The sequence below is a fragment of the Bactrocera tryoni genome, unplaced genomic scaffold (assembly GCF_016617805.1).
Source record: "Bactrocera tryoni isolate S06 unplaced genomic scaffold, CSIRO_BtryS06_freeze2 scaffold_643, whole genome shotgun sequence".
Taxonomy (NCBI): Eukaryota; Metazoa; Arthropoda; class Insecta; order Diptera; family Tephritidae; genus Bactrocera; species Bactrocera tryoni.
The window spans coordinates 69764-82834 of NW_024396313.1; the positions used below are offsets into that span (position 1 = coordinate 69764).

Consider the following 13071-nt stretch of genomic DNA (forward strand, 5'->3'; position numbering starts at 1 on the left):
GATGTAGGTCATTGAGCGCTTTCTGCTAAAATCGAAAGAATCTGGTCGCATTCATTAAAAAACGGGCAATGGAGTTAGAGCACATATATATCTTCGAAATATATTGTCTATCATAGGAAGTTTATTTGCGAGCTTATGAAATATTAAATATGGTACTTCCAAAAGGGGGAAGATAATGACAGACTAAAAAATGTAGTATTTTCAAAGGGAAAAATATGAAAAATTTAATCTCGTGAGTATAGAGTTTAATATTAAGTTCACGAAAGAAAGGCTAGAAGAAGTATTTTAACGAATCTAAACTTTGCTCAAGATGGTTGGAAAATTTCTATTTAAATGAAAACATATACTAAAAGTAAATGTAAATTTGTGTCAAAATCTCGAAACAGTTCCATGAACTTGTGGCATCCAGTCCTTAGCTGAGTGGATCTAGTAAAGGTAAAGCTATTACTTGAGCTAAAATCTGTCAGCCATTCGCTGACGGTTTAAAAGTGCTTAAACCCCCTCATTTCCAATAACGGAAAGACGACTCTGTACAACGCAAATCCTCTCATCGCTGCTGTAAAATTTTATTTAATATACGAGCACATTTTATGTGCCACAAGAATAGAAATGTCTATTGCTGCCACACGCAATATAAGAGAGAATTTGCAAAACTGCGAGTGCTCGCTTAAGTGAAATTCACATCAAAACGTCTAAATGTGGCAGTGATTTTCATTTCGAAATCATTTTTATGCGCACAAAATGTTCCACAAAATGAAGTAGCATTTTCTGACTGTCAGCTTGCTCTAAGTGTTTGTGTGTTGTGTTAAGAAAAAATAAATTTAAGTAAGTAAAGGAGTGTGAAGAAAAATCACTTACCCAATGGTGTTTGCGGTTGACTGCGCTCACCAAATTTTCCGTTAATGACGCGCTCCACTTCATCACGCTGAAACGGATACTCGGCATTATCTTGCGGTGTTGCACCCGCAGCCATCGTACCACCAGCGAAATCTTCGTCTGTGAAATTGCCAACAATAGGTGCTGGAAGTAGAAGAGAAAAACGAATAAAAGAAGTGGAAAAATTTACAAAATAAAGACGAAATAAGGTGGATTCGACAGAAAAAAAAAAACTTTTTATTAGGGGTTATATTAATTTAATTTTTTTCGGTATTATATATATTTTATATTACCCTAGTGTTGCAATCTGGTAACTAAACACTTTACCGCAAAGTTTGACATTTTTGAAGTTGTACGTACTCAGAACATTTTGACCTACGAGCGCTATTTGTGTTGTTTACAGTAAATTAGAATATTTATCCTGGCCAAAAGATGGAACGAAATAGCAACCTTAATTTTTGCGCAATTATTTTTTACAGCGTTCGACTTGGATTGACATTTGATTTCTCCAAAAAAGACTTGTGTACATTGGTCGAGAGAAATCTTCAAAAATAACTTAGAGGTGCTTTGAAACATGTCGATGACATCGTGACGGGTGATAAATCGCGAGTTTGCGTGTATGAGCCCGATAGTAAACAGCACTTGACTGTGTGGGTGTTTCAAAATGAGCGAATGAAACAAAAGTTTTTTCACGCACGAAGAACTTCCAAGTAAATGGTGGCTTGTTTTTGAAAGAACTGTCTTTAACTTAAAGCGTTTATCGAGCACCAAGAGAGCCTTAAGAGTTTCCACAGTGCCTTCAACCACTGTTTTGATTTGCCAGGATCTCAACATAATACAAAACTTACTTACTTTGGTTCCAGTTCAGTAAGGCTGGAAGCGAAAACAATTTTAATGTATGGGCCACAGGAGGAAACGCAAAAAAAATTCATAAACTAAATTTCCATCTGCGAATCGCACCTCATTGGAAACAACATCAATCTATTTCATAAACGGATGGTGCTGGTGATGAGAAGTGAGTCATTTACTACAACTTCAAGCTAAAGCTATCGTGGTCGAATTCTAGTAAGTCGGCAAAAACGACAATAAGGATACAATTGACGCTCAGGAAAGCTTCCAGGTTTGTACAAACTGCATGGCGAATTTTGAGTTTTCGCAGGCTACATGTATTCGATTTTTGATTGCTTTTTTTTTGCGTTGTGTTGGTACTCAAATCCCCTACTTATTGTGACAAAGTCGCTCATTTTGAATGCTTTGTTAATTTTTGACAGCTAATTTGCTTGGACGCGTTTTGGTTCAACTTTGATTTTTGCTTAATCCAAAAAATAGATCAAAGAGCCTGAATACAATTTTGTGGGAAAAAGAAATTAAGTATGTGGGTACATTCCGAATGTTAACTGTGGCATATGGTGAAGCTACATTGAACAAAAGCAATTATGGATGGTAAAAATGTACTCAGAGGGTCGAGAAGATGCGAACGACGAAGAAGGTGCCGGACGCTTGACAGCGTCAAGTAAGGACAAAAACATTAATGAGGTAAAGAAAATAGAATGGGCCAAACGTAGAAGCACCGTTAAAGAAATTACTGTTGAACTGAACATATTGATTACTCAGGAGATGTTGAACTCAGTCTGCGATGACCCACATCTACTCCAGAGGCTCAGAAATGGTGACGAATCATGGGTTTATGGTTTTGACGTAGAAAGCAAAGCTCAATCCTTCCAATGGAAGCTGCCGCATGAAGCAAGGCCGAAAATATTACCCCTCTGACTTTTTCGTTCCCATAACTGAAGGGGCCCTTGAAAGTTCCGATCTACGCTACGATTGAGGAGATAAAAACTACAGCGAAGGAGAAGCTAAACAAGATCACCAAGAAAAAATAATTTTTAAGTGCTATCTGGTGGTGATTACTTTGAAGGGGATAAGATAGATATTCATGAACAAGTAAACACTTTCTTATTGGTTTATTGTCTGAAATTTTCAAGTTGATCCGAGTAATAGTTTCGGAGATACACCATTAAGAACTTGTGCGCTCGAAGCTAGCTAGGCTAAGTGCGCCGTCTTTAAACGGGTCTTTCTCGAAACTGTGTGTTTGAAGTGAAGTTGACAAGATTTTTCAAAAACTGCTCAACCGATCATCATGAAATTTTACAAAGTTTTTTCAGATACAATTTTTAAAGATTTGTACAAAGGATTTTTTTTCGTTTACAACTAGTTATTTGAAAAAAAGTAGCGATATTTTCACTGAAATTTAAATTTTTTTTAAATATTTGCTAAAAATCAAATTTTTAATTTTTTTCCTTTGTCCAAGTTGTAAGTTAAGGTTTTAACTTAAACACGTATTTTTTCACTTTAGTTGGTCCTGTCTTGAAAAGAAGAAACGACTGGCGCGCTGTTGTTAACTCGGCTATAATCGCGTAAGCGGTGTCTACGCCAATAAAGAAGAAGAAGAAGGTGGTCCTGTCAGGAGTTATCCTGTCAGCGCGGGCTCATCTGTGTTCCGAGGGTTCTCCGGGAATGGCGTCGCAATGGCCGAGCTTAAAATATTTTTTCCAAAAATTCCAGAATTTCTCCGTTAATAATATATGTTTGCAACAATAATAATTCTAAAAAAATATTTAATTTTTTATATGAGAAAAAAATTGTTGAAAAATGCTCTTTTTTACCAGAGAAAATTCATGTAAGACATATAGTACTTGTATAAAAATTCGCGATATTTTTTGAACAAACCTCATGTGTGCTTGGTGAATATAGCAGGAAATCCCCTATTATGAGTTGTATCGTCTTAATTTGGTCGAAAAGGTCCAAAAATTTTTCTGAAAAAATTCGCCTTAGAAGAGCTTGTGAAAATCGACAGTCAAGATTTTTTCCCGATAGAAATATTGGTTTCTACCATTAAAGAGGGCGCGATGAGATTACCATAAAAATGGCAACAGGCTACTTAATAAATCGGTGCTTTTCTGGTTCAAATCAAATAATTTAAACTATGCTAAATAAAACCTTCAGTTTTATGCAATAATAATGGCTCTTTTTAACTGGTGTACTAAAAAATACACCCTCATCATAATATGAGCAGGCTTATCATGTTTAAAATCACATGTTGACCCATTATTATGACACCATTGTAACCTGTGAAAATTTACATATACAAGGTCTGTCGCAAAAGAAACAGGACTGTTAAAAGAAACAACAAAAAATTAATATTTTTCAAAAGTTATATTTTTTATTCAAAGTAGTTTCTTTGTGCTTCGATACAGCGTTTAGCCGGGTCAATTAGCATTTCAAATGAGTGTTTAAGGTTATTTTTCGGAATGCTCTTGAGAATATCGGTCGTCGCCTTTTGGATAGCTGAAATGTCCTGAAACCAGTGTCCTTTCATGGGCGAATGAAGTTTTCCAAATAGGTAAAAATCACAGGGTGCCAGATCAGGTGAGTATGGTGAGTGATTAATAGTTAATATGGAGTTTTTTGTCAAAAAATCAGTGACAAGCGTCGACTGATGACACGGTGCATTATCGTGCAACAGGCGCCAGGACCCTGCCTCACGGCATTGTGGTCGAGCACAACGAATGCGTATCAAAAGACACTTCATAACACCAATGTAAAACACTGCATGAATCGTTTGGCCAGGTGGGACGAGCTCCCGGTGTACAATATCCTCAGAATCGTAAAAAAAAATCAGCATTGTCTTTATTTTTGACTTCTGAAGACGACAGACTTCTGATCGTAACAGAGGTCCTCACGACCTTCTTGGAATCGCTTAAACCACCCATGCACAATACCACGGGATAGGCACTGATCATCATAAACTTTTTTCGTCATTTGAAATGTTTAAGTTAACGTTTTCCCAAGTTTAAAACAAAATTTAATATTTGCTCGCTGTTCAAAATGCATTTTACGACCGATGGCCAAAAGCTGCTGTCACTTTTTGATCGATAACATCGATTGTAGTTATCCAATTGTCTTAAAATTTTTACGAAATGTCAACAAGAGACCAAACTTTTTTATTCATATACCCACCAATAAGTGGCGCCACCAGAAACAGTTATATTTAAAAAGTCCTGTTTCTTTTGCGACAGACCTTGTATAAACCAATAATGTATTCAGCAGATGTGTTATAAAATTATTTGATATCCAAAATCAATTTAAATCGAGCTAACTACAACTACATACTGACACTACCAAACAACACAGACTACAGATGAAATTTCTGAATTGAAAGCAATATGAAGTTTCGTTTTATTGTATCGGAGAAAAAACTAGCACGAAGAATTTCCTAGCCAACTATTCAGCAAAATGCTCTTTCGAGATTGAATTCCTGATATTTGTTGATTTTTCATATTTTGTGTAGCACTATGTACATTCTGCAGTGAATTCGGCATTTGTAAAACTTTCTATGCGATTCGGTGTACACATATGTATGCATGTATGTATGTGTGTATGTATGTGTGCAAATACAATGCACATTCGCTTTTAAGCCTCACTTAATCCCTTCTAATTGAAATGCAGTCTTTCTTCGCTGTGTACTAATACACACATACACAACTGCAAGCATATTCAATTTCGTTTTATTAACAAAAATCTTTGCTTTCCTCTTTTTGCTGTACTTTCGCTCACTTTATTACAGATTTCATTACTTCTATGCTAGCAATTGCATGCAGTGCGCATACTAAATACAACTGTTTATGTGTTGGAATATATACCTATATGGTATATTAGGGTGAGCCAAAAAGAAGTATCAAATATAATACTGAACCAATACACACATAAAAATGCGTACGTTCAGAGACAGGAACTCACGGGTTTTTGTAGAGTATTAATTTTTCTAAAAAAATCTTCCTCATGAGATTTTTACTTTCGGTTCCGCCATTGAGTAAAACATTATGGCCGGCTTCAATTTTGAAGAAGTGTGCACCATGACTCTCTCTGCTCATAGAGCACACCCACCAGTGGAATTTTGAGGATTTACCTAGGGATCAACAATGGTTTGTGAATTACTATCACGCGAAATGCGACACATTTTAACCATTTAACCAAAACTTATTTCGCGATGAAGAACAAAATTTTCTTGTTAAAATCGGGATCGGTTACTATCCCGATTTAGGTCAATTGACCGAGCGGCCGATGCGCTCGATGCTCGTTCGTTTATAATTTTTGCACGAGTTGGATCTTTTAAGCTCGCATACCAAGATCCATCTGACAAAACTTCCAAAACGTGGATGGGAACAGCTCCAATTGTTGCTCGCGATATAGGACTAGAGTAAACGTAGTGCGAAACCGATCCATAGTTGCTCGAATTACCGACTCTGCTGGGCGATTATGTAAACTGAGTACTATAAACAATAACCGAATGGAAACAGCTGTGAAAAATACCAACTGCGAAAAAAGTATCTTCTTTATTGGAGTAGACAACGCTTACGCGGTTTACAACAGCGCGCAATTGTGTGCAGCCAGGTTCGTATCCCTCTGATCTTTCCAACGAAGTGGAGTTCTTTCTCTTCCTCTGCCTCTCCCGGCGTGTAGTGCGACGAGTACTTTCAGAGCTGGAGTGTTTTCATCCATTCGGACGATACGTATATTACCTAGCCAGCTCAGCCGCTATCGCTTAATTTGCTGCTCTAAGTTTCTATGTCGTCGTATAACTCGCACAGCTCATCGTTCCATCGACAGTGGTTTTCGCCGTTGCCAATGCCCAAAGGAACATAAATCTTCCGCTGAATCTTTCTCTCGAAAACTCGTAACGACGACTCATCGGATGTTGTCTTCGTTCATGCCTCTGCAACTTATAGCAGGACGGCGATAATGAATGACTTGTAGAGCTTGGTCTTTGTTGGTGGAGAGAGGACTTTACTTCTCAATTACCTACTCAGTCCGAAGTAACACCTGTTGGTAAGAATTATTCTGCCTTAGATTTCGGGATGACGCTTTTGTTGGCGTTAATGCTGGTTCCAAGATCCGAAAAAATATTAACTCACTGAAGGCCTTTTGTATTAGAAAACGCCCTTTACTTAATGCGGCCTTCGACGTCTTTTTCTACTTTTAACGATTTTTTTAAGATAAAAACAATGATATCTATGGATAGATTAGATATAATTTTTGTTTTTGGCACACCCTAATAATATATATATACATACATATATGCCAGACATTGGCACGTCTTTGTAAAAGGCGTAAATTTTGCAATTAAAATCAGATCAATCGAAATGAGCACAATGCTATGCAACAATAACAAAAACATGAAGCAATAATAAAAAAAGAAGAAAACACAATTCCAAATAACACATAATGCAGGAGGTGCTTGCGCAAACAGAGAAAGTGCATAAAAAGAGAAAACGGTTTTTGTAAGCGCTCTTTATACAGAGTTGCATTCGCATTGTATATTGGCAGCCTTGAGCTTTTAATGCCCAACGAAGCACTTTCGCATTGTGTTGTAATTTAATGCCATTGTGCACTTGCAGAATTGCTAAATTTTGCACTCGTCAGTAAGGTGGTGTATTACAATTGCAATTCAACTCATTAACCCGTTATAAAGGTATACTTACAATAACAAAGAGTGTTAGGGTTGTTGGAGCGATAAATTTATTGTGATTGTTGAAAGTTTTTAAATGAATAGAGTTGAAATTTTTCTATTTTTTTATAAATACTAACTACTTTGTGACAAAAAGGTACCCGAAAATTGTAAATAAAACACAAAATAATAATCCCCACCAAGTGTAATACACTTATGCTAACGACTTTTTCAGTTCTCGAAACACTTTCCCTAAGAACTTTTTGAGATGGCCTTCAGCTCCTTCAGCGAATTTTGTTTTATCTCTTCGCTCGACTGAAAATGGATTCCATAGAGCTGCAGTTTCAGTTTGGAGAAGAAGAAAAAATTACACGGAGCCAAATCTGGTGAATACGGTGGTTGATCAATGGTACTACTGCGTTTTTGGCTTTTAATTCAGCAACAATCGTGGCTCGAGGCGATGGTGCATTATCATCGTCTAAAATCCGTTTTCGATGGATGTTCTCACGCAAACGCCTCAATACGGCCAAATAGAACTGCTTATTGGCCGTTTATATGTGTATATAAAAAAAAAATTGTCTTTCTAGCATTTTCTTACCCAGAATTTCGATTAAATTTCATTTAGGAATTAATAGCTAATATTGCCTTTCCCTCCAGAGAGGAATATAAAAGGAGTGAGATGGACAAAGGCACAGAGACAAGTATCTTTGCTAACGGGTTCAAACTGGATAAACGAGTGGGAGGTGGCGTCTTTTCAGCAAAACCAGATACCAGAATTACTGCAGTGTCTTTCAGGCTAAGATCACAGCAACTAAAGAAAGCCATCTTGTTCTGACCAAAAGCGTGCATACAAAAATAAATACATTTATATTCAAAAATAGCTAGGCTTTGAAATCACTAAAACCTCCTGGGAATTCCCCAAAGATAGTGAAGTAATGTCCTGATCTATTAAGGGATCCAACATGCGCTTTCGAGAATGCTCTTTCGTGATACACCTGGTGGTTTTGAGGGCTCCGTGATACCACATTGGTAACTGTGAAGTAAATAAACCAATCTACAATCAGCCTCCGATAGAAAGGGAATATATCTCCCAGTATTTAATACATATATGTTTAATCTACAAACATGTTTAGATATCGTTGGAAGAATCCTTAACTTCTTCAACAAGCCGACAAATGAGATTAAAGGAATATGTGCCACAAATGCCTACTATTAAAATTTAAAAGCAATGACAGAAGAATTTTAATACAAATGATAACAGGCCGCTGTCTAGTGGCAGACATGCCAACAGACTGGGAACGCCATACATTGACTTTTCTAAAAGCTGTCAAGAGTCACAGGAAGTGATGCCCATATAATATCTTCAAAATTTTGCATAGAAAACGAATCGCGACTAACGGTTGCGGGTGTTTTGGCGATGTCTCGGAAGTAAAACAGATAAAATGATTGGAATAAATGTATGAAACATGTAAATGTGTGGCTCAGAGAGGAGATGATAGAGTTAGGTGAGTTTTGTTCTGGTGGTTTCACAACCAATCTTAGAGGTCTAGGTTCGCCCTCAGACGTCCACCCTTGTTATCTACTCACTTTCATTTAGGAATTATGTGCCTGTATTATTTCCTAAATACTTTATAGCAGATCTCATCATTAAAAACAATATTATAATTCTTTCGATTCTTCTATTCCGTCTTTCCCTCATTATACTCTCGCAACAAAGTTGCTAAGGAGATTATTATAGTTTTGTTCACATAACGGTTGTTTGTAAGTCCTAAAACTAAAAGAGTCAGATATAGGGTTATATATACCAAAGTGATCTGGGCGACGAGTAGAGTTGAAATCCGGATGTCTGTCTGTCCGTCCGTCCGTGCAAGCTGTAACTTGAGTAAAAATTGAGATAACATGATGAAACTTGGTACACGTATTTCTTGGCTCCATAAGAAGGTTAAGTTCGAAGATGGGCAAAATCGGCCAACTGTCACCCCCACAAAATGGCGGAGACCGAAAACCCACAAAGTGTCATAACTAAGCCATAAATAAAGATATTAAAGTGAAATTTGGCACAAAGGATCGCATTAGGGACGGGCATATTTGGACGCAATTTTTTTGGAAAAGTGGGCGTGGCCCCGCCCATTACTAAGTTTTTTGTACATATCTCGGAAACTACTACAGCTATGTCAACCAAATTCTATAGAGTCGTTTTCTTCAGGCATTTCCATATATAGTTCAAAAATGGAAGAAATCGGATAATAACCACGCCCACCTCCTTTACAAAGGTTATGTTGAAAATCACTAAAAGTGTGTTAACCGACTAACAAAAAACGTCAGAAATACTAAGTTTTACGGGAGAAATGGCAGAAGGAAGCTGCATCCAACCTTTTTTTAAAAATTGAAAATGGGCGTGGCGTCGCCCACTTATAGACCAAAAACCATATCTCAGGAACTACTAGACCGATTTCAATGACATTCGGCATATAATATTTTCTTAACACCCTGATGACATGTACGAAATATAGGTGAAATCGGTTCACACACACGCCTTTTTCCAATATAACGCTATTTTGAATTCCAACTGATGCCTTCTCTGTATAATATACACATTAGGAACCAATGATGATCGCGGAATAAAACTTTACACAAATACGGTATTTGAAAAATATGTAAATGACTGATAATGAAATCTCGATTATCACTTTATCATGCGAGAGTATAAAATGTTCGGTGACACCCGAACTTAGCCCTTCCTTACTTTTTTTAGCTTTATTTTATCTTAAGTTTTAGGTTTTTTAGAGTCCTTAATCTAGTAAGCATTTCTTCAATTTTATAAAAAAAAGTGTCATTACGAAGCGTTTCTTTATTACAATTTCGAAGACGACTTTCCGTAAACAGTTCTTTTGTTAATCTAGGAATCAATACTTAGTGAAAAAGCTCAACTCCATCTCGATTAGATTTCCAACCATTCGCACGGTTTGGTCGGGGTAAAATTACGCGCTAGAAACAACATTTTTTCATTTTGAAGAAAACCATGGCGCCAGAGAGACATTTACTTACCCCTTCATCTCTTCTAAATACCAATTTCTCATCGACATCATTTTACTCAGCCACCAATAAACCGTCAAATTTGAACTAAAACGCTCAAAATCAGAGAACCCAACTAATGTTCTTCAGCCTCGCGTGTCTCAGGGAGGAAAATTGCTGCAAATAAAGTCAGTTCGAATAGGTCATTTAAGCGCTTATAGCAGAGAACTTGCCAAGCTTGCCTGTCTTCTAGAAATACCGCTACCGCATAGCATTCCGTCCGATTAAAAATGTAATTTGAGATTGTATTTTCATGTAAAATTAGCAATGCAATCGTTTACAAGTGAAACCGATTTTTTAACAGCTTCCAGTATATATAGAATAATAACACTATGTAACAATTTTTCGAAATCAGTCAGAACTTAAGGAAATATGGAAAGGAAAAACATGATTTCTCAGTAGACGATGCATTCTTATGCGGCAGTAAACAACTCTATTTGTGTTACATAAGATAATGTTTTGGCATACATATATTGACTCCGAAAAAGTTAGTAGTTATATGGTTGGAAAATAAATCTTATGATAACCTAAGGTCGTAATTGGAGATCGACATCATTTGGAAATCGATTTCAATTAGCTACTATAAAGTTATCTTAGATTACAATTTCATTACATACGAACTTTCTCGGAAAACTGTATTTAGAGTCAAATTTTGTTCAGCGATGAGGATTTAAAAGCTGCCATTTCATACAAAAAAACAACGGTTTGGTGTGGTTCGTGAAGTGTTGGAATCATCGGTCCATATTTCTTTAAACATGATGTCGGTGATAACCGTCAATGGCGACCGTTATCACGCCATCATAACCGACCGTTTGATGTCACTTTACTCAAATCGCATCAATCAATGGATTTATTGAAGGAACATATAGCTGAGCAGATAATTTCACGTTTTCGCGCGGTCGATCGACCACCAAGATCGAGTGATATCACACCGTCAAACTTTTTCCTGTGGGAATATCTAAAGTTTATAGCCTATGTGTCCCGCTTCGATTCAGGCCGTGGAGCAAAACATCGCGTGTGTAATTCGCCAGTTACCAGTTCAAATGCTCGAACGATTCATCGAAAATTGGACTCAATGGATGGACCATCTGAGACGTAGTCGTGGACAATATTTGAAAGAGATAATCTTCAAAAAGTGCTCTTTCGAGTGTTTGGTTTAGATATTACGTAGCTTCGCGAGCTTTTTGGATATTTCGAATAAAATAAGTGTGTCGTGAAACTTTTTCTACACCGAATATGGGGAATATCAAAATTGCTTTGCAGATCTTAAGTTCTATGTCAAAGAAACAAAATTTCGATTTTGACCTAAGCATAGTTGAAGCAGCGCATATGCGCAAGCGTACCTGTTTTGCTCTACACTTGAAGGTGTAAAATATGATTTAAAATACAATTATTGCTGATTTAACAAAGGAACTCAACTTACTGCTGGCGAAAGGTGGTGGGAAGATCAATTGTGGATGTGCGAAGGTCTACATCATGATCTACAAGTATGATGCTAATGCCATCTGATAACGAAAGGGAAGAAGTTGAGGAAAATCTCATGCAACTTTTGACCCTCAAAGGGTGCTGGTAAAGGAATTAATATTACGTTTTTTTTCAAATTAATCTCTGTTATATCAAATTAGCTTCTTTAGCCCTAATTAACCGCATAAAAACAGAACAGCCTGACTCCTTTCTCATTCAATAAATAAGTCAAGAAGTTTCAAATTGTAGCAGAGTGTAATTTTTAGCGAACTGAAAACTCCGAAACAGCTAAGAATTTCTTTCATATGTTATAAACTGTTATCAAGAGTAAGTTTTCCAGCATATATGTATTAATACATATATTCGTTTTCGTTCGCCAATTTTTCTCAATTTGTTCTGAGACGTACGAATGAAATGTCTACGCGTAGTCAACGAGTGCCGATCGCCTTAGTAATTTTGATATTCTACAACTATATTTTTGGTTGTAGAACACAAAACATGAGGCAATTCACTAACACAACTAACGTGACCGTGGAAAAGACAACAAATGATGGCAAAACAATAACAATTACCACCACCATGGAAAAATCTCACATCGGCGATACACTTGGTGAAAAAATTTTGCAAAATAGATTTAGAGATACACTCAGAAACCATAAGGGTTCATTTGAACCCACTTCCATTGGTAGTACTCAAATGGAGTTACGAAGCTCTGGTGTGGAGGAAGTACATACAGACACGGATTCATACATAGCATTAAGTTTACCGAAAACAACACGCAGAACCTTTGATACAGAAAAGAGCCATTGTCAAAGAACGATAAGTGACTCAATACAAACACTAACGTTACCCGGTGGACCATCATTTAATGTACGGTGTATAGTTGATGTGAATGGCAAATGTCCGTGGGCAGTTATTTTGGAGCGTAAGTCTCAAAGAGATAATTTCGATTTTGGCTGGCTGAATTATCGTGCAGGTTTCGGTGATCCAGCCACAGGGTATGGCTACTTTGTGGGTCTCCAGAACTTGTACGCACTTACACAATATCAAATGCAAGAATTATATATTTCCAAGCGCTTCGAAGGTGAAGACTTAGTTAAGGAGATCTATGGCAATTTCCGTATTGGCGACGAGAGCGTCGATTATGC

At 37.0% G+C, this 13071-nt stretch overlaps 1 protein-coding gene across 1 annotated transcript in view; it reads right to left on the reverse strand.

The window, feature by feature from the left end:
* LOC120781358 (discoidin domain-containing receptor 2-like) overlaps window positions 1-13071 on the reverse strand; it is a 97285-nt gene that overhangs the window by 49237 nt on the left and 34977 nt on the right. The window contains exon 6 of the mRNA XM_040113569.1: window positions 859-1020. Within this exon, the coding sequence (XP_039969503.1) occupies window positions 859-1020 (162 nt within the window). The remainder of the gene's footprint in view (window positions 1-858; window positions 1021-13071) is intronic.